The sequence below is a fragment of the Tiliqua scincoides genome, chromosome 3 (genome assembly GCF_035046505.1).
Source record: "Tiliqua scincoides isolate rTilSci1 chromosome 3, rTilSci1.hap2, whole genome shotgun sequence".
NCBI classification, from domain to species: domain Eukaryota; kingdom Metazoa; phylum Chordata; class Lepidosauria; order Squamata; family Scincidae; genus Tiliqua; species Tiliqua scincoides.
In genome coordinates, this window is record NC_089823.1 from 128457636 (window position 1) to 128480825 (window position 23190).

Genomic DNA, 23190 nt, shown 5'->3' on the forward strand with positions numbered 1-23190 from the left:
TGAAGACAAATGCAACAGTGACAGCAATTATTAAAATAATTATGATTATACAGAGTATTAAACTGCTTTTATTAAATTTTAAGAAGTTCTCTTGCTAATGAAACATTAATGCAGATTCAATTTTTTAAAAAAATCCAGTATATTTAAATTATCTAGGTATAACCCAGCCAGATCAGCATGTTGAAGTCTCGATTATTACCATGGGACAGATTGACTGCAATCCTATGCATGTTTACACAGAAGTCAGATTCGTGTATGTTCAGTTGTGCCCATTTGCAGGTTAAGTGTACACAGAATTGCAGCATTACCCAATAGTAAGTCCCAAGAAACAAAATGTGATTTATTTCTGAGTAATAAATCACATTTATGCATAGGATTGTATCGTTAAGCACTTGCTTAACTCAACTATTGAAATCAATGCGATTTCAAAGTTTCCTTGGGATGGATCACATCCACTATCTTTTCCATATGGCTGGAATAATTACATTTTCTCTGCAGTTGAAAAAATCCCTTAACTTAAAAGTAACGTGTGCGTGACATTAGCACAGAAATAAACTTTTTTGCATTTCAAATTACTTGCAACATTAGAATATTGTTAATATTTTATTACATTTATTAAATATGCATACATTGTTCCATATACATACTATCCACAGTTTTGTTATTATAAGTGGTGCTCTAAACTGCTGAACTAAATGAAAAGAAGCATCAGCAAATATTTGTGGTATGATTTATTCTAAAATTAAAACACAGAACAGAATAAAATGTATATGATGTAAGGACTATAAATGTAAGAATGTAAATGATGTAAGGACCATTTATTTATTTTTCTTATAAAAGACAATGCTAAGAGGATACACTGTACATCAAATATGGGCAGAAAAATGTACTCAAAGTTTTACCTAGACATGAGACATAAAATTACTCGATTAAAAAAAAGACTAAATAATTCAATGTTTGAGCAGAGGTTTAATTTAGTTGCCCAATACCTTAAACTGTATGTACTCATAAATCTTAAGTGTTATATATAGCTTTAGCAAGTGAGGTGTGTTTTTCTGTACATTTCTCAATTTTCCTTTATCTTAATTTTTTTCAAAAAACACCGAGTTGCATGCAGAAGCAAGTCAAAAAGCAGGGGAAGGATTCCTAGAATACATCTTTGAGCATTTTAGTGAAAGAAATGCTTTCATTGACATTTGTTGGGAGGTTCAGCCATATTGCCTGGACTAGCAGGTTTGCCCCCATTCTGTCCAATCTGTTAAAAACAGGAAAAACAAAATTCTAGTCATGCTTGACAAAATAAGATTGTGCTAGCAATATTTAGACTTGGATAATAAGCTTCACAACAGCTGTTCTCATTTTTGTTTAACTTCTAGCAGTCCAATTCTATACGTGCTCCCTCAGAAATAAATCCCACTGTATTCAACGGGGACTTCTCCCAAGAACAACATTTGGAGACCGACTTCCAACCTGCCAACTTGTTCTGTCGTTTTGAAATTGTCACCGTGTTAACTCAGTGAAGAGCACATATTCTCAGGCATAACCGTCAATACATTCCTCATAACCATTTAATAGCAAGATGAAACAAAGCACTAAGTATTTCTTTCCTTGCTAAATTCTAAAAAAAAATACAGAATAAAGGAAGTTTCTCCATTTCAGTGAAACAGACATTTTGTAAAAGTCTTCTCATTGTACCCCCCTCTCCCCACCTGCATACATATATATACTGTATTTCTAGGTCTGAACTGAAATGCCTACATTTTCCCCCAATTTTGCCACCCTGCTCTGGTTTCAAGGAGCCCTCCAGTAATTTTGCAGGGGATAGACTGCCAATATGAGCATACACCTATCTTACCTGTGACAGTGGCCACAACTTCCTGGTTTGTTTTTGCTTCATTTGCCAGTCTCCAAAACACTGAAGTGAGGGTAGAACATATTGCCCTTTAATTTGGCTTATGACAAGTCCACACCACAAGGTTTTACTAAATAACATGTTTAAACCATTTCAGAGTGAAGGCAATACTTCTTATTCTCACTCTGGTGCCATATCATACAAACAATGGGGGAGGGGCACCAAGCAAGACTAAGGGCACAATCCTACCCTGTGCTGGAACAGGCAAGCCAAGATGCTTGCACTGTATCCAGCGCAGGATAGGGGCCTGAAGCGGCTCAGCCAGAGGTAAGGTGCCCTGACCCCTATGGGTCTCCTCGGACGTGCGCCACCTCCGGAGGTGGCACAAGTCTGAGCAGCTTGAAGCCTCTCCAAACTCCCTGGGAACAGGGGTTGGGATCCAGTATAAATGCTGGATCCCAGCCCTGCCTCCCACTCCCTGCCCACCTGCCCCCAGGGCTGCCCACAGCCTGCCCGCCCTGGAACACCTTCCTCCCGCCTCTTCCCTGCCCACCCAAGAACCTTGTATCAGCCCAGCTGGGCCAATGCAAGGCTCAGTGCCTCTGTCAGCACAGAAGTATATGTCAGCCTCCGCAGGCCAGTGTGCCTCTGTGCGGTAGCCTTGCCGACTCCTGAAGAGGCACAAACGTGCCTTATGGCACATTTGCGACCCTCCTGGGCTAGCCCAAGTGTGCCTCTGGATTGTGCCCTAAGGAGTGCCACTGTTGCCTGGAGCATGAAAGGGTAAGTCAGTGAGCCAGGATGGGGTGGGACTTTCTCTCAAGTTCCTTTCAAGCTACATGGGCTTGAATTTACCCCTTTAATCCATGTATATACACTTTTTAATTCTGTTTAAATGCTAAGCCAAGTGAAATGAAGCTTTGGGAAAGGGGATAATTATTTATGCTTTATTTTTAAAGATTCCAGATAATCTTTCAAAATGGGCTGAGACCCAAAGTGGTTTCCAGAATACAGGCTTCCCCCACTTATTTAGGGATTATTTAGGGGGGGACAGGTTAGGGACTAGAGCACTAACAAAAACCAAAAATCATTGAAATGCGGAACACAGTCTTTTTTTAGCTTGTAATTGCATTTTGTCCACCAAAAAAATATAATTATGTATCACGAACACTGAACATAATACCAGAACCACTCTCTCACATAATACCAGAACCAGGGGACATCCACTAAAATTGAGTGTTGGGCGGGTTAGGACAGACAAAAGAAAATATTTCTTTACTCAGCGCGTGGTCGGTCTGTGGAACTCCTTGCCACAGGATGTGGTGCTGGCGTCTAGCCTAGACGCCTTTAAAAGGGGATTGGACGAGTTTCTGGAGGAAAAATCCATTATGGGGTACAAGCCATGATGTGTATGCGCAACCTCCTGATTTTAGGAATGGGTTAAGTCAGAATGCCAGATGTAGGGGAGAGCACCAGGATGAGGTCTCTTGTTATCTGGTGTGCTCCCTGGGGCATTTGGTGGGCCGCTGTGAGATACAGGAAGCTGGACTAGATGGGCCTATGGCCTGATCCAGTGGGGCTGTTCTTATGTTCTTATGTTCTTATGAACACTACACTATATATACAAGTTCAGTAAAATGAACCAGCAGCTTGTGGTCACAGACGCACATGGAAGGTCATCAAAACATGATGAAAAAGGTCAAAAAGTTTGGACCACGCATCAAATGTATGGGTTCTGGTTATAATCGAAAAGGGCTGCATTGCCAAACACCTATAATCATAATATTAACAGTTGATTTTGAGGTGAGATATCTTAAGTAGGCGGATGACACCCAGCTCTGTTTCTCCTTTTCATCAGATACAGGTAAGGCAAATGAATATCTGAAACCAGTACTGAAGATAATGTGGTCAGTAGTTCATTTGACTTGGGAGACAGTGGTCACCTGTTGTCAGTGGGGTTGCACTTTCTTCTGAAGCAGCAGATTAGCAGCTTGAATCAGCTAACTTTGGATGTCCTGGTGACATCTGTAGCACAAAGTACCTTTCACCAGTTTAAGCTGGTATGCCAGCTGCTATGCTTTCTGAATTGGGATAGCTTGTCACAGCTATCTGCATCCCTTATAACATCCAGGTTACATTAATGCAATGAAATGTATATTTGGGGCTACAATTGAAGCCTGCTCAGAAACTTCAGTTGGTACAAACTAGGTGATTGGCTGGTAATAGTTGCACAGAACACATCTCACCAGACTTTCAAGTAATTTCTTGCCACAATTTGAAGTGCTGGTTTTGACACCGAATGCCCCCTTCTGATTTCAGATTTAGGTATCGTAAGGCCCCTTCTGCTTCCATACAATCCTGCCTGGCTACAAACATAATCTTTAGAGATCCATCTTCAAATGCTGCCGCCTTTCAATTTTAGGTAAAAAAAGTTTTTTGATCATGACATCCTAATGATGAAACTCCTTCCTCAGTAAGGCTTGCCTTGCACCAACGCTCTTGAACGTTGCACCAACGCTTCTTTCTTCAAGTGCCAAAGAAAGCAAAGAAAGCAATTTCATCCTTGGCCCTGCATTGCCTTTAATGAACAGAGATGCTGATTTTATTGCTGCTACTGGATTTTATTAAAACTAGATTTTAAATCAAGTATATTAAAATTCAACAGGAGCAATAAAATCAACATGTTTATTTCTGATGCTTTACCAATGTCTTATCTTTTATCTGATGCATTGTTTAGATCAGTGAGACTAGGCGTTTGTTTTTTAACACTATAAGCTGCCTTGTGCTCTGAACCGCCTACAGTTAAACTGTGGATACAAGTGAATGCCGGCCACCCTCCAGAGCCAACAGGAGCTCCCCCAGCCTCCAGAGGGTTCTCTGAGACTAGCAGAGCCCCCTAGCTTCTGGAGAGTTCTCTGCTGTGCTCAGAGGAGCCTGCGGAGGCAAAGGGAACATTCCCCCCCTTGTCTCCAGAGAGGGCGTGCATGGGCGGCCTCTGCAGACCTAATCCATGGATAAGTGAACCTGCAGATATAGGAGCCCGCCTGTAGAACACAAAATGGCCCATTAATGTCAGGCAAAATTATATTCCAGAATTCAGAGTTCTTCTCTAGCAGGACAGCTCTCTCAAGATTGTTTCTCCTGGGAGCAAGAGTTTTGTTTCTCTATGCCTGGTGCTAAACAACCTGCACCCAGGGACACGTACCCAGTGCAACTGAACTGACTAACCCAAGGGAGACTGCCAAAAGCCGACTATTTTAGATAATTTATCAGTGTCTTAGGGAAATATCTTGGTGCCCACGATTTTGCTGAATAGGTGGACAAGGTTATTTAGATTTCAGTATGGCCATATTGGATTGCCATGTGTGGCTACAGTGGTAAGTGTGCCTGCGTGACTAGCCTTTTTGGCTTTTTGCATTTATTATTTTTAATAGCGTTTATATATCACTTTTCAACAAACAAGTTCACAAAGTGGTTACAGGTAAAATCATATAATTAAATGGCTTCCGGTCCCATAAGGGCTCACAATGTAAAACATGAAGACCACCAGCAACAGTCACTAGAAAAGACACCGCTGTGGTCAAAGGGATGGTTACTCTCCCCCTGCTAAATATTAGAGGAATACCACTTGAAAAAATGCCTCTCGCCCAGTTAGCAGGGGTTTTCCTTTTCAATGCCATGCTCCAAATGCCCCTAGCAATGGCTGTTTCGGTACAGTAGGGTAATATGGGGTTATCCATACTGAGTAATGCAACATACTTTGCATCCTACTGCAAAATGTTAAAAAATAACACTTTTGTTAAAGAAGACCTAATTTTAGATACAGAACAGTCTATCCAAATGAAAAGACTAATAAAAATTCTCTCCAAACGCTATATTTCATCTCAGCAGAAAGCCATCTTTTTTTACATCCTAACAAAGGCTTTTACATTTTGCAAACAATCAGGAAGATACATTTGACAGCCTTTTTCTAAAAGTACGTGAAAAAATGCTTATTTTTTTAAACTTAAATTGGAAACAAGAAAATAATGTTTAAACTTGGTATTCATGAAAGGTTTTAGCACAAGAAGTTATTTCAGAAAGCAGAGCAAGAATTCTTTGTTTGATCTTTTACTGTGTAATTGAAATGTATACTTGGGTTCTATAGGCACCATGAAACATGGCTGATATACTTTTAAAAAATGAATACAAGTTTATGCTCTCAGGTGCAGCAGACACACTCTGGGGCAACCTGGACAGGCCTCAGACTGGGTTGGGGGAAGGTAATTACGGCACCCTGGTTCCTCCTATCTCTTGCTCATGGAGCTAGATCATGGCAACGTGCTCAGGCTTGGCTCCAGCAGATTGCTACCCTGGCCTTCAGCGGTCTCCTCACTGGCCTGCCAGGATTTTATTAGCTGCTAGGCTCCCTGTGGGGCTGCCCCACTCTTTTGCCCAGTCATCCCTAAAATAATGGTCTCCTAAGCCTCTTTCCTCTTTGCCCAGTCCCCCCCCCACCCTCCAGAGGCCCACTTTGCATCGCTTGTTGTGAGTGGCATGCTGAGATTGCGCAATCCGGGAACTGAACACACCATTCTCTTTCAGGTGCCAGTGCCCCTAGTGCTGCCAACCCAACTGCATGCCTCAGAGGACCTTGTGGCGGAAAAGCCAAGGGTGGCGACACTGAGGGCCATGAGCAGTGGTGGTAGCCGAAGAGAGCCTGGGGGCCACAGCCCAGCCTGCAAGTGCTGCAGGGACTCCTGGGGAAACTGTGGCCTGTCAGTCAGCCTCAGTTGGTAAGGCGGATCACATACAATAAGAAAATAAAAGGGACAACATACTCAACTCTTTTCACAAACAAAACAAGGACTATAACAAACTATTCAAACACTGTAATTGCTGGACAATCCTGCATATATCTATCCTTTCATGGAAAAGAATCTTTCAGTAATGACAGGAAAGCACTTTCCAAACAGCACTCTGAGAGGAACTGCAGTTCAACAGCAGAGCACCTGTGGATACCTGTCCCAAGTTCAACTCCCAGCAGCATCTCCAGTTAGGACTGGGAAAAAGTACCCTGCCAAGCCACTGCCTGGCAGCACAGATAATGCTGAGTTAGATGGACCCATAGCTTGACTCAATATAAAACTGCTTCATACATCCATATCAAGACAGGCAAAGTGGTTTTATTCAAAGTGGCTGGTGTTAATTTGAGTAAGAAATTTTTTAAGCAGCGAAGAATTTCCAATTCGTTCAAAAAGCAGAACCCTGACAAGAGCATTTCCCTCACTGACAAGAACTTCCTTATTCTGCAAAGCAAGTAAAAACACCAATGTGATAAGGATCAAAGATGCTGCAAAACACATGAAGTGGCACAAATGGTCCCAAACAGGGTTTTGGCATCTGCCATCCACCTCACCACTTTCAAACTCTGTATACAGACACTGTACTTTGCAGATCAAGAAAAGACCAGCTAGCTGGCTTGAACAGCAGCAACTGCACCACCTGCCTCTTGCCTGCCTACCATCTATTCCTGCACAGAGGACCTCCTCCGTGCTTATTTTCTTTATTTTTCACACCACCCTTCCTCCAAGAAGTTCAGGGTGGTGTACAGAGTACCTTCCTTCCTTTTGTCCTCACAACAACCCTGTGAGGTAGGAGAGGCTGAGAGATAGTGAACGGCCCAATGTCACACAGGAAGCTTTATGGCTGAGTGGGGAATTGAACCTGGATCTTGCAGAACCACTACACCATCCTGGCTCTGCCACCCTATCAATTTTCATGCACCTGAGATGCTGAAGGAGAACTACTAAAGTTATTGTGATTCTCTCTCTCTGGTGGGCAACCAATCAGAACAGCACAAGAAAGCATATCACAATTCTCCCACACCTCTCTACAAGATCTCAGCCGACACATTGGTTGTGCTTAAGTGAAAGGAAGCACTTCTTTCAGCACAGGCCTAATTCTTATTTTACTATGTATGATCTGTCTAAATATTGTTTTATTACTTCATATGCCTACCTGATGCATTCACAATGTTAGCTACACAAGAGGACATTAATTGTCCTATTTAAAACGTTTTTTATAAGCTGCCCTCGAGGTGGTAGAAGGGCAGGATAGATTTTTTTTTTTTTTAAACAGACCTCCATCCGGATCAACTTCTGGAACTTTTGAGCTCTAGTATTATTTATTGTATTTGTATATTTATATCTTACTTCTCCAATTAAAACACCCAAGGCAATATACAAAACAATATACAAATGTCATAATACAACAATAAAATTGCAACAAACAAGTAGGAGATCAAGAAGTGCGAACTGGATCCAAGCGCTTGGCAAAATGAGTATATTTTCACAGATTGTTTGAAGGAAGAAGTGTTGTAAAAGGGCATTCAACATCTCTAGCACCTCTGCCAAAATGAAATTACCACACATTCTCTACAAACAAACCTCTCTGAAAAGATGCAATATAAATGGATGCCTTCTAGGAAGATCTCGAATGCCATCAAAGTTCATACAGAATTATGATAAACCCAGCTATTGATGGATTTGAAATTCACCACTGAGTAAACCAAGAGGGCCACTGGAATGGCACGTTCTTTACATCCTTACTTTATCAGAAGGGTTGCAAACTGCATTATGGAGCAGCTGCAGAATTTGAACAGTTTCCAGTGGAAGACTTTGGAAGTCCCCACACATGTACGCATTACAGATACACTACAGTAACTACGAGGGTCGCCCAGAAAGTAATGCACCACATTTTTTTTCTCAGCCTACAGTAATGGTACGAATACGAAACTTTAGATATACATTATTTGAATTTTCAGGAGTGCGCACACAAATTTTTGGTTTCTTCAGGCAGATAGCGTAGCTGCAGCAGTGTTTCGAAATGGCGTCTGTAAGTGATGTACGTTACAAGCAGCGTGTCGTCATTGAATTTCTCACTGCGGAGAAAGAAACTGTTGGGAACATTCACAAACGTTTGTGTACAGTTTATGGAGAATCCGCAGTCGACAGAAGTACAGTTAGTCGCTGGGCACAGAGGGTGAGGCCATTAGAAGACGGTTTGGCAGAGCTCCAAGATTTGCAGCATTCGGGGCGGCCATCCACGGCTGTCACACCTGACAGGACGCAGCTTGCTGATGTGCTCATTTGCGAGGACCGACGCAAAACGACTAGGCAGTTGGCGCTGAAGCTGTCAATCAGCAAAGGAAGTGTGGATGCAATCATCCGTGCTCTTGATTACTCAAAAGTGTGTGCACGATGGGTTCCGCGCTGTCTTACAGTGGACCACAAATCTCTCAGAAAAAACATTTCTTCTGAGTTGCTGAAACATTTTGAAGATGAGGGCAGGAGGTCTGGTCTAGAGGGTAGAGCCTCCATCTGCCTGAAGATAACATCCACAAGGTCGCCAGTTCGAGGCCACCGGCACCGTGCGACCTTGAAGCAGCTGACAAGCTGAAGCCGAGACATTCCATCTGCTCTGAGCGTGGGAGGATGGAGGCCAGAATGTGAAGCCAGATCGGAACGAAACACCTTGAATGTAGTGGTTCTTGAAAGAAAGAACCTTCTTTCAAATTGTAAAAATCCCTATTTAATAAGGGATTTAAATAAAAAGCCTGCCTATGTAAACCGCCTTGAATAATGTCTTGAATAAAGACCAAGAAAAGCAGTATATAAATCTGCTGTTGCTGTTGCTGTTAGAGGGAAGCGTTCTTGTCCAGGATTGTGACAGGTGATGAAACCTGGGTTCACCATTTTGAGCCCGAAACAAAACGACACTCGATGGAATGGCATCATCCTCAATCTCCACAGAAGAAAAAATTCAAAGTAACTGCTTCTGCCGGTAAGGTCATGATCACTGTGTTTTGGGACTGTGAGGGCGTCATACTCATTGGTGTGATGCCAAGAGGCAGCACCAGTAATTCTGAAGCTTATGTGAAGACATTAACCAAACTCAAGAAGCGCTTCCAGCAACTTCGGCGCCATAACAACCCAGGTGAATGTTTGATTCAACATGATAACGCTTGGCCTCACACAAGTTTGAGGACTTCGGAACACATCACTAAACAGGGTGTGTTACCCCATCCACCCTACAGCCCTGACCTAGCTCCCTCAGACTTGCACTTGTTTGGGCCATTAAAGAATGCCATTCGCGGAAGACATTTTGAGGATGACAAAGAGGTGATTCGCACAGTGCAGAAATGGCTTCGTGACCAGAACAAGGAGTGGTACCAACAGGGCATACATGCCCTTGTGTCTCGCTGGAGGAAGGCCATAGAACTGGATGGAGATTACGTGGAAAAATAGGGAGTGTAGAAGAAACATTATTCTTTCTTGTGTGTAAGTTTCATTGTGTTCAATAAATAATTGTTGAAGAAAAAAAATGTGGTGCATTACTTTCTGGGCGACCTTCGTAGCTTTGAGCCTCCCAAGCACATGGGAGATATCCAACAAGAGGCACAATGACATTATCAGATGAAGCTGATAAAAAGGACTCCTGGACACTCTGATTCAGGACCCTGCCTACTCCCAGATCATGTCCAGGTCAGCAACACCTCCCTGAGCTCTTTGGAGGAAGGGCAGTATAAAAATGTGAAAAATAAATAAATAAAATAAGAAAGGCAATGATGCCGCCCTAAAATCAACTATACTATGCCTAACTATACTTCAGGCAGGAGTGAAACATGAAGCACAATCTCCCAAGAGAAGACCTATGTTTATACTATATAGAATGGAGCAACACATTTCACCAGTATCCAGTGAATGAGAAAACTGAATTTGCTACTCTTTCATGAAAATGAGCTCTTCAAAATGCCAAAGACAAACTCTGGTAAACCCCAATTCAAAGGTCAGTCACCCATGTAGGATGAAAAAAGGTTTGAATGTTTTTCACAAGCAACAATCTAAAACAAGTGGTCTTGTGAGATTCTGTCAACATATTTAGAGCATACTTCCATTTATTACAGAAAATAAATTTGACATTTCTCTGAAAAGGTCAGCCACCAACTATTTATAGGAATTATACTAATTTATCTGCTAAGGAACTGATGTTTTTATGATATTTTACATCAAGCAGATTAGCAATTATGCTAAGTTTAACACTGGTGCACATTTATTTCATCATGCAGCCATGCCTGCAGGTACAAGACTGAAAGGAGAAACTGCTTTACAAACTAGTCATTTGCTGGTTGTGTTGAATAGGAACACTTTGCCCTGTATTCCAAATGAAACTGGCCTGGTTCCACTACCACTGTGTCCTTTATACCTGAAGGTGTGATTTTCGGTGATAACGAAATAAAAAACACATAACACTGCTTTCTTCACTTCTCATTTTTGTAAAGCAACAAAAAAAAACAACAACCCTGAAATCAGCAAAAAAATAAGAACACATTTAAGAACACTTCTATTTCTCTCACATCACCATGTTCCAGTCTAGAAGCCCTGATAACACCTTTAGGCTGTCCAAGAAGAAAAAGGGGTTGCAAAAAACAACTACTGGCTGGCACTGTTTCTCTGCAGTTTCAGTGCACTGGCTGGCACTGAACAAGGGACAAGGAAGATACCTGTGGTAAGCTGCTGAGTTCTGGTCCCATTTGTCTATTTGGAAGGTTCCACTGAACCAGCCAAGGCTATGGGAAGATCCTAGGGTCGAGCTAGATTCTCTCATCTCTGGACTAGCCTGTGAGAAGAGGCTGGTCAACCCCCCCCCCCCACACACACACACACCCTTTAAAAAGGTTAAATTGGGCTTTGCCTTAGAAAGAACAGGGTCAATTACTTAAAAGCTAACCAAACCACCTCCCTAGTAATTAGAGAAGAGATACCGTATTTTCTATCTGCCTAATGGAATGCTTAGAGCAGGAACTGCATAGTTAGACTGTGTCTTTAGGTTTCTGTTGCACTGCCTCTGAGCACAACTGTCTAATTCCCTTATCTGGTGTTATGTCTTTTTCTCTTCAGTAAACTCTTTCCATAGACTGAAACATCCTGCTTGTCTGGCTGGGACAGGCATGCCTTGCTCTCCCCTTGAGGAACTCAAAACAGCATGGGAAGCATGATGCGTGAGGTTTGCATGATGAGTGAGGTTTGCATGATGTGTGAGGTGCATAGGCCCATTCATTCCTGTATCACCACACCGTGGTCAGCAGTTAGACAGCCATAACACCTACAGTCAGTTATAGTCCCAGTCCCAATCACACTAATATTCCAAGCTACAGCAGTTATGGACAATTCCACAGTTGACCCATGTAAAGGTTCTTCAGGTTGATCCAATGATTGTTGGGCTGTTAAAAAGGCAAGCGTTTAGCCTTTATATAATTCATTCCAAGTGCTCAAAGCACTTTATGTATATTCTCAGTCATTTCTACAATAGCTCTTATAAGGTAGGTTATTAGGTAAGGTTGTTATAAATAACATTAGGAAAAAACCTTACGAGGCCCAGCAGGGAGGTATGTGTTAATTAAGCCAGAATAATCCTTTTTTAAAAACAAAACAAAACACATAAATTACTGAAATCAACTTAGAATTCTCATTTTATTCTGGCTTCTCAAGCTTTTAAGGCTGGAGAAATCACAGGGTATTAGTCAGGGATCAGGGCCTTCCAGCCAGAAGGGAGCAGCTTTATCATCAAGATCAAGCTATTTGTGGGCACCAGGGATGGTTATGGTTTGCCAAGGCTGAAGGGCCAGAGCTGTAGGAAGCAACAGTGCTGAGGGTTATGAATCCAGAACAGGCACTTTTTCCAAATTACACACATGAGAGAATATAAAGGCTCACTAATTGGGAGCCTTTTCAGATATACCGCAGAATATGAGAAACTAGCACGACTGCAAGATGTGCTGTTGCAGAACTAAGAGCATATTACACCCTCTGAATATTACAGAAATATTTAAAGCAAGTGTTCAGGTTTACCTTTTCATGAATTTCTTGTGTGGACTGTGCATCACAAAATGCCACTGTGGCTACATCCTTCAGGATTGGCATTTCTACTGTACAATCCCTGCCATCCAGCAATGCTACCAAAGGCCGTGGGTGCATAGGCCCATTCATGATTGGTGGTCGAATGCCTAAAATAAATTAAGAAAACATCTTTTATATACACAGTAAATATCTTCTCATAAGACCATAATAGCTCTGATGCATCTACGTAGTCCAGCATCCTGTTTCCCACAGTAGCCCTCCAGCTGCCTCTGAGAAGCCCACAAGCAGGAGAGAAAGTCATAAAGTAACACCTCCAATATTGCGGGGAAATACCTCCCTAGAAAGTCGGTGTGATACAGTGCTATAGGAGACATTGTTGATAATGAGGCTGGAAATTGGCGCTGTTTGGCCCTGCTCTACCCAGAATGAACTGCTCCCATTGGCCACAACAGCTGACAATCGTACCCAGGATGAAGAGCACTGCAACAAAACAATGTTGAAGGAAGTGGCATTATGGGAAATTATTATTATTATTATTAATAATTGGATTTGTAATCCGTCTTTCTCCCCGAAAGACACCCAAGAAGTATTACTGTACTTCTTTCCCTCCATTGATCCCTTGCAAGGGATATTCAGAGGCATACTGCCACTGAACCTGAAAGTAATGCATAGCCATTGTGACTAGTAGCCACTGATAAGTCAGTGGCCATCACAATACCCTGTGGCAACGAATTCCACAGACCAATCAGTCATGTGAAGTTATCTCCTTTCGTTTATCCGAAAATTCCCACAAATTAGTTTCATTGGATGACCCCTGGTTCTAATACTATGAGAGAGGGAGAAAAACTCTCTCTAATCGATCTTTCAACACCACACATAAGTTTATAGTCTCAATCACATCCTCCCCTTTCCTCTTTCCCAAGCTAATCTTTCCCAAAAAGATTTCCCAAATCTTTTAGCCTTTTCCTGTAAGAAAGGTGCTCGTGCCTTCCAGTTATCTTGGCTGACCCTCTTTTGCACCTTTTCCAGTTCTACAGGATTTTTCTTGAGGTGTGGTGAGCAGAATTGTACACAGTACTCCAAATGTGCCTCACCATAGATTTATGCATGCTAATATTAGCAGTCTTACAGCCCAATGCTGAGCTGCCCGGAGCTCCCGGACCTGGCGGCTCCACAGAGGGCTGCTGCCGGATCCTGCGCCTCTTGAGCAACTGCAGGAGGCTCCTCAGGAGAAGGGGACGATCGCCCCCCTCCCCCGCGTAAGGTAAGCAGCCCCGCAATGGGGCTACTCACTTTAGCAGCGACCAAAAGGTTGACGCTAAAGTAAAGGCGCTCGTGTATGGCAAGTAACCCTGTTCGAGCGCCTTGGATCCTGTGGAGCTCGGCTCCACGGATCCGCCTCTCATCCTCCCACTGACATGCTTCCCACCCACTTTCGGCCATGCCTCCTGCTGGCCTCCCCCCCTCCCCAGAGCGCCTCCCCCACAGCCCCAGCCACGCCCTCACCTCTTGTTCTGCAGCCCAGCGGTCCAGGGGACCACCAAGCCACTGAACCCGGGCTCCCACCGCATGCCAGCCCAGCTCTGGCTGGTGCTGGGCTAGCTCTGGCGGGAGCCCAGCGGTAAGCCCCACAAATGCGTCTTATGGCACGTTTGTAACTGAGGTCTGTGGTGCGGAGCCGCACCGCAGACCTCAGGATCGGGCTCTTACTTGCCTTCCCCTTCCCAATGACCCCAGCACAGAATTTGCATTCTTCACAGCTGCCACGTACTGGATCAATGTTTTCATTGCGCTATCTACCATGACTCCAAGGTCTCTTCCCTTCTCTTCTTCATTGCTCTGATTCCGTCAGGGTATTTGTGAAGTTGAGATATTTTACCCCACAAGTGCATCGCTTTACAGTTATTTACACTGAACCACATTTGCCATCTTAAACCCCTCAGCTACTTGGGCACAGCTGTTCCTGTATGTGGAACAGGCAGCAATTCTGAATATGGCAGCTATTCTGGGGGTGGCGTGGAGGGCTCCTGGTCTTCTGACTACCTAGCAAAAACAGAATGATGTAAACAATTGCTTTTCTAGAAGAATTAGCAGCAACACTAGGGGAAAGGTAACGGAGATAGAATTCTGATTAGCGGCACAAAAGAGGTTTTCAGATCCAATACTGGCTAAATTTAACACACTGCACTGATCATCAATACTGGAACAGACCCCAAACACTGTGCAGCAGAAAGCTAAAAATTACATTTCTCATGGCACTGAAAACACAGGTTTTGGATAAGACATACAAAAACAGCCATATGCCTGGTCACCTGTGGCAAGCAAATGTTACCTGCAGGTGACTGGACAGAAAAGCTTTACCAACCCCTACCCCACACACTTTTGACTAATTACTAAATGGCATGGGGAAGGCAGGCAAGCTAGCACAACATTTCCTCAAGAACTTCTTATGACATATTTACAGGACCACTATGAAATGGGATGCATCAGCTCTTGTAATCGTCTTTTTCCAGTAGCTGGAAATACCTATTTCCAAGAGATACTGCAACCATTCTACAAATCCCAGCTCCACTAGCACCAGTCTTCATTGTGCATAGCAGCTAATTTAGAAGAAAGAAGCTGGTATACGTGGCTGAGCAGGAAGAGAGATCAGGTATAACTGAGGACATTCCAGGTTGAAGGTGATCAAATGCACACAGAGTAATCCTGTGCATATCTACTCTAAAGCAAGTTCAACTAGGTAGCTTGTATAGAATTGCATCCTAAATGAATACTATTAAGTGAATATAATGAAAATTCTTTAAAAGCTTCATTTTGAATCCTTCTGTCTGGAGAGACTTCTCTATAGTTTATAAACCATTCCAATGAAATGGTAAAAAGCACGTTTACTTCATTAGAGTAAAAGAAGAATAAGGAATGAACCAACTGTGCATGCATTCAGTGTATAATGCTAAATCAGAGGTCTCCAAACCCCGGCCCGGGGGCCAGATGCGACCCGCAGCAAGCCTCTTTCCAGCCCGTGGCCAACCTCTTGTCCCTTGAAAGCCTCTGGCCCACTCAACTGAACATGACCAGAACTGTGCTCTGATTGTGTCTGGAGGGTGTTCTGAGGATCAGAGAGGTTGAATGAATGAGCCCATTCATTTATTCACTCATCTAAGTTCCATCTCTAATTTATTTAAATTTTATATTCAAATTTTTTTCCGGCCCTCAACACCATGCCAGATATTTCATGCGACCCTCTGGCCAAAAAGTTTGGAGACCCCTGCTCTAACTTACGAAGTTGCCTTAAATATTTTCATATCAAGGGCTCCCCCTTCAACTGAAGTCAAAAACAAAGGACCTTTGTGCTTTATTTTTTAAATATTACTGTATCAACCACAATACTGCCCTTTTTCCTTCTTTCCAGAAGTAGTTTTTGATGTTTTTTTACAATTACAGAGGCTTGAGGAGCCCTGCAGAGGCACCCCTTGTAAGTCACTCCTTGTAAGATTTGATTTCCAGAGCCCTTGTCTTTGCTGCCTTCCACAGAACCAGTTTGAGCTTGTCAATGTCTTCCTTAAAATGTAGTGCTCAGAAATGGACTTGTTATAAGATCAGACCCAAGTCAAAAGCTATGCTTTTCAGGTAGGCTTAAACCCTCAATTAAGCCCTACTTAGAAGGGGGCAATGGTGAATAAGCATTCAAATTAGCATGCACATAACCATCATGTACCAGAGAGAACCAACTGCCGCCTTTAACTGGGGCAGTTGTTCTCTATAGATGTTCCTTTGTCTCCCTCCAAATCTGACTCCAACAACTGCGGGACTCCAATATTTTGACTCCTGGATACCCAAATAAATTTTGAGAGCCAATATAGCAACATTGCATTAACCAGAAAGCTGCAACAAAGGCTGTGTGTTTTGCAACTTTATCCAAGTAATTCAACAACCCAAGAATCTCAGTAATACTTTTAGAAGCACTGTGCTTATTCCTTATCTAGAAGAGAACATTCTTACACTGTAAAGGCCATAAATCCAGATCAACTATATAATCACAAACATGAATGACCATTTAAGGTTCAATGTTTTGACAAGCACTTGCTATAATACGAAGTGAAGTTGATTAAAAACAGTTGTAAACTAATCCAGACTTCCAGGAACCCCAACCAACCTGACATTTCTTAAACTGGGTTTCAGTTTCAGAGTCATTAATTCCACTTCTCAGCTATTAACAATCTTCAGTACTGGAAGGCAATACAGTAACCTGTCACTTGATCCTCCTTTTCATGTCTTTAACTTTTCGTTCAGCCTCCTGCAATCTTGAACCAAAGTTTTAAAACTTCTTATCCACTGCAAGCTCTGTATCCTGGATCGAGTTCAAATTTTTACTAAAAATTAAAAAACACAAAAAATACAATAAGACAACATTAAGGGTCCGTCAGCCACGAAAACTGGGAAGTTCAAATTTAAAGGTTCTCACTGAATCTCCTGTCCACTTGCAGGTTACCAATCATCCATTAACATTCCATCACCATGAACATGAAGACAGTCAAATAAGGATGCAATATCCCTTGTCACTGGCTTGCACTGTTCTCCAGGGTACCTACAGAAATTCCGTGCATGAAGAAGAGAGTGGTGAGCACATGGCTTGGAAACTAAAACTCCTGGCCCTATCCCCACTCTTATTTTGTTTGAAGATCTTTGCCAATATTTCTTTGCCTGTGCATTTAAATGCCTCTTTAAGTAAGAAATGGACATGAACAAGGCAAGAACTGCTGGATGGACTAGAAGAGAACAATCTCACCAAGAGGAGCAGGTTTTGCTGACAGCCATGGCCAACACTAGATTATTTAAAAAATGTACTCTTTTTAAAGTCTGTGCAAAATATTCTGAGGGCAACAGTGAGACTGCAAAATGAACAAATGATGTGCATTCACCAGTATAAGGTGGTAAGATATAAAATATAAGAAATGAGCATGTCATGAAGTATTGTATACCAAAGAATTTGGAAAAAAAATAGTCTTTTCTCTAAGTTGTGTAGGCACCTGAGGATAGTAGGATCGCAGAAAGCTTACTGCAGACACATGAACTAAAAGTGAGAAACCAGTGAGAAACATTAATTTTGAATTTGTGCCCTTAATGTTCTCCAGATGTATTTTGAATGATTTATCTAATAATTCAAAAATTTAACAACCTTTAATCTGCTGGCTACTGAGGAAACGGATCACCAACACACTCTACCCTGTAACTATATAACTCAAGGATACCAACTATTATAACATGCCTTTGCACCGAGAAATAGTGCTACTTTAATGTGCACCAGCCCATTCAAGGCATATTTGACCTGCCTTTAACCATTTAATATATATTTTTAGTATAACATTTCATCAGACAAAATTCTGAAGATATTAAAAGATACAAAGTACGCTTCACCAATACAGTCAAACAACATTCAGAAAGTTATTTTCAACATTTTCTGGTCAAGAGATGCAAAAAGATTTTTACTACTGTCATTCTCAGGGAGCTAATTTTTTTAAAGTGATGTTTTGCCTAAAATTCAAAATTTTAACCTCTGATGAATGAACTCATGTAGTTAATTCCTTAGCCATAATATATTTAATGCTGGTCCAACAACTGTGCCTATGAAGACACTTTGACATAGCTTAATTCATAGCATCCATGTAAATTCCATCTCCTGAAAACGGGTAAGCTACGCACAAGAACAGGAGTAGCTCAAGCCAATCTGCTGCCCCAAATGGCACCAAATTCACCTCCTTCTGCAATCCTGCCCCCATACTCCATGCCAGCCAATTAACTCACTGTTCCCACAGAGCAAGCACATCACCATCCTTTGCTGGACCAACACTGATGGTTCTAAACTGGCTGGGTCTGAACCTGTCTGCCACCAGCATCTCTCCTGCTAGTGTCCTGCCAGTTTAGAACCAGCAGGAGGAGTGCTGGTGGTGGACCTTTCTTCCACGTGCTCCCTGAAGAAGCAACCTTGGGAAAAGGATCACTGTGGTGACGACCTGCAGCACGGCTGCCACAGTCCTAACACTGGAAAAGACTGTAAGCTCTATCTACCTCTTATGCGCTTTCCCAGGGGAATGTGCAAGGAGGAGATAGGACAATGGGTAGGCAAGGCAATAGGTTCAAGCAGGTGGAGGGTGGGCAAAGGGTGCAGAGCATCCTGTGCTAGTTGGCACATTCCCCAGCCCACCACTTGAAGTAACCATTTCAATTGGCCTCTTGCTGGGCTACCCCTGCGCAAGAAGTACAAGTGACTGGCCCAAGTGTTACAAAGTGTGAAAGAGATTTATTTCCCACTTTGGCACAAAATACAAGGCAGGATATGTTCAAACCTGCTAAATCTCTTGACTAGTCTTCATCTTACAAGCCATCAATCCAGAATGTGAACTTGTAACAGTTATCTTACTGTGCTTCACGAAACAGTTCATCATCCAAGAAAAATTCACAAACATAATTCCCATCACGTTCCAATATGATTGTAACATCCTTATTTATATACTGTGTCTCTGAGATGCAATGAAGGATTACAGGATCTCCCCAGGAACCCAAGCCAACTGTGTTTTATGCACTGCTTTTTACATTAACAATATTTAAGAGATTAAAGATGTATGCATTACAGTTTGTTGAAAAATGGCATTTTCTAAACATCACCACATCTCAAATACAACATTTTTTTTTTGAACTAAAAATTAAGAAGCATCTCTGTATGCCATTTGCTGAGTTATCACTGTAAGTAATTTCTCAAAGCATCACTCTGCAAGTCTATGATTTGTAGGCCCAACATTTGACCTACCTTTCATTTTCTAACATCTGTTTGCAAAGTCCATGTAATTCTTTATTTTTTTCTTTTTTCCTCAAAACAAATGCTTGAATTCTTCTTCTGAAAAATATATGAATGTCAAAAAAGCATAACACTCATGAGTAACCCTATAAACAACAAACCAACAAGTGTGTGAAATGGAGGGGTAAAATGGGAGAAAGGAGTTTCAGTTTCTCGCAGCTAAGACGTCCCAGCAAACAAGCATTTTAAATAATTACTCTTAAAAAAATTTCCCTTTGAACATAGCTTTTTTCAAAACCTGAACACCTGCTAATCTTCAATTTTATTATGCAAGTCACCAAATTTGTTTTCAAAATGCTAACAAAAGGTATTTAAACATTTTAAATAAACATTTTTTAAATGACACAATTACCCTAGATGTATGCAAAACACTCAGGTAGTCTTGAGCTTGAACTTGTAATATGCACCCTCTGATATATGGATATCATCCCATTTATAACAGCCCATACCATAATTATTTCTAGGGAGGTCAGGTTTGTAATAAACCACTTTATGAACTTTTTGTTGAAAAGCTGTTAATAATAATAATAATAATAATAATAATAATAATAATATTGCTTAGCTGTTGATGCAAGTGCTCTAAAAACCAATGAAAATCTGGTGCAATCTCTTGTTCCCAATTATGCCATTTTAGAGTGCTTCAGATGTCAGCTTCCCCAGCAAGTCTCAATGCAAGCAGAAAACATCTCATAGGAAAGGAACCTGCTATTACAAAGGGGTAGACTATGTTTCTGATTTTGCTTGAGGGTTGCAGTTTCCTCCCATGGCCATTCTGCGAGCACATTCAGCCTAGCAACAATCAACATAGTGAATGGCATAGCTGACACCTGTCTTGTAAGTGTTTGCCCTGTCAATCACCTACAAAGGCACTTGGATCCAGAAAGAAAGATTCCTGAGTGTGTTTTCAGAATATCAAATAGATGTGTAAACAAGTTTGAAGTATAATACTTTAGGAAAATACATCTGCATAAGATCCAATGTACACAACAACCTCTGCTTAGTGATCTAGAGGTCGGGTATAAACAAACTGACTAATTTTGATAAAGCAGCTATTTTCAGGATCAGACAAGAGGATAGTGTAATGGTAATGCAACACACAGGAAAAGGAATACAACTAATGTTCTTGTAAGGTATCTTCTACCCAGCACATCATACACTGATCTCATAAAAATACAACACTAGACAGGCCTTTAACTACATCAGCAGTTTCAGACATGCTCCTTCACATTTAAATTCCGCCTCTATCCTACCTGCATAGATTTCGGATACGTCACGAATGCAGCAAAATATGTGCATTACTTACTTCTATACACTTACATCTACATTTAGCTAACAATCACATTACAGGTGGGTTTACTCAGAGATATCCCATATGCCTTACCAAATGTGCAAACAATTAATGCAAAAGGCAAGAGAAGCAATTATTTTTCACGACTGCCAATCAAGAGAAGGAGTGGGATTTCCAAACTTCCCCTAACACAAGGCCTGGCGAGTTTGCTTTGGATTGAAGAGTCAGGCAATTTTTTTCAGCTTTCAGGGTTTTATGTTTTAATGCGAGCCAAAAACATGAATGACAGATGCAAGGGGAAGCAAGTCTCCCATTGTCCTGTGTGCTCCCTGAGGCATCTGGTGGGCCACTGTGGGATACAGGAGGCTGGACTAGATGGGCTTTTGGCCCAATCCTGTCAGGCTTTATTTATGTTCTTATCTCACAATGCCACTGTCAAAAATCTCATGCACCATTAATACTATAAATCAGATTTTACATATAAGGAAAGCAGTCTTCCTAACCCTGTGGTGGTAGGAAAACCTGGCAAATGTCAAGGTGACAGCAAAAAAGAAAAAAAAATCAAGACATTGATCCAAAAGTAAAAGAAATTTAAAAAGATTGATGTAAAGTTAAAATTTATGACACTGAAGCTGAAATCCTATACACACTTACATAGGAGTATGTCCAACTGAACACAGATGGGTTTACTTCCAAGGACACATGCAGCTAGGCTGGTATGGGAAAAAGACACAAAAAAGTTCCTTGAGGACCTGCCGGAAGGGGAGGGAGGAGGCTTCTTGCGACACCCCTGCCCAGACACCCCTGCCCCGAGTGTGTGAGAGAGACTCCCTCCATTAACTAAATCCCCTCTCTTCCTTCCTCCCTCCTTTCCTCCCAGGACTCCTGGCTCCTCCTACAACCCTCCCCAAGCCTGGCCGGCTCTCTGAACCACAGCAACTGTTTACAACAAAGACTGCCCCTCATCCAAAGTTTTGCAGGCCTTCCCCCAGTGCAAAGAACAAAGTTTGAGTTGCCATGGCAACCTGAATTTATCACCCCTGCCCTCATCTGTAAGATCAAGCAGTCATTTTGCTTTAGTTGATCATCAGTGGCCATTCAGTCTATTAGACATCAGCTTCTGCGAGTTCATTTTCAGAATAAATTGGTGGACACGTTTAAAATTGCTTAATAAAACTCTATTTAAAATTAATGAATTTGCTAAAATTACTGTATTTTTGCTGTTTTACACTTACTTATGATGCCTCTCCTCTGCCCATCTACAAGCGTATATTCACAGGGACAAGACATTCTTGGCTCAGTTAGGAAGTGCACATTCAACTGGTGCTACAAATGTGACCCCCCCCCCCCATTTAGTCCTCAAGGTACATGCATAACAACCCCTTCAAAAAGTAGGACCTGGGATATCATTCCTGCTTCTCATGCCTGTCTGACAAACAGCTGATTAGTGTGGTTACTATTACTCTAAAGACAATTCCTAGAGTGCAGTCCCAGCAGCTGCACACAGGAACAAATGGATCAGGGCCAGAACTTCCACAGCCATAAATCTAGCAGAAAAGCTAGAGAATGAACTGGAGCTTCTCACCCCAAAACTGGAAGTAGCCTACGCATCAAACCTTGTATTTTGACAAACACTACCACTGCTACCCAAGTCAGTACTTGCGTCCTCTAAAGAAAACAAGTTGAGAATTCCAATTACACTCTATGAAAAATTCAATTAGTTTTATGTCTCTGAATGTCATTGCCAGAACTCATCTTTTAGCTAATTTATCTAACTTGAATTATTTTCTTGAGACATTAACTTCTGAAGGCTTTCTTTTCAGCAAAGCTTTCACTGTGATTCATCTCCCCTTTGGCTAAACTTGCTATTTGTGGCAGCAGTGTTTCCAGTGGAAGAACATCATGGCACAGTTGGCAGAACAGTAAAAAAAAAAATTAAAAAAGTTACTTTTAAAAATGACTGACTAAGGCTGCGATCCTAGATTCACTGCCTAGGGACCAAGTTCCATTAAACACACTGGGACTTACTTCCAAGACTACATGCACAGCATTGCACTGTAAACCTATAATTCCCCCAACAGTCTTCAATGTCATCTGAACATATTAAAATCCTCCATGCCAATAAAGGTTGTTGAATTGAATTGAATATTAAAATCTTCTACAATCAGCCACAGTGTAGTTTTTCTGTTAGTTGAAGTGAAGGCATTCTTGTGCTACAATGCACTGTTCTTCCCTGCACAACAAGGAGATTACTATTTACCAATTGGTAACTTATTCCAATGTGCTAAAGATAAAT

General features: G+C 41.8%; 1 protein-coding gene across 10 annotated transcripts in view; it reads right to left on the reverse strand.

Annotated features, from left to right (window-relative positions):
- CTBP1 (C-terminal binding protein 1) overlaps window positions 1–23190 on the reverse strand; it is a 78607-nt gene that overhangs the window by 25054 nt on the left and 30363 nt on the right. For 4 of the 10 annotated variants that reach the window (XM_066619974.1, XM_066619976.1, XM_066619967.1 and 1 more), the window contains exon 2: window positions 12745–12899. In XM_066619974.1, the coding sequence (XP_066476071.1) occupies window positions 12745–12899 (155 nt within the window). Of the gene's footprint in view, window positions 1–12744; window positions 12900–16906; window positions 17124–17215; window positions 17231–19558; window positions 19646–21548; window positions 21583–23190 lie in introns of those variants that run through there. The other 6 variants (XM_066619968.1, XM_066619970.1, XM_066619972.1 and 3 more) reach the window with 4 other exon arrangements.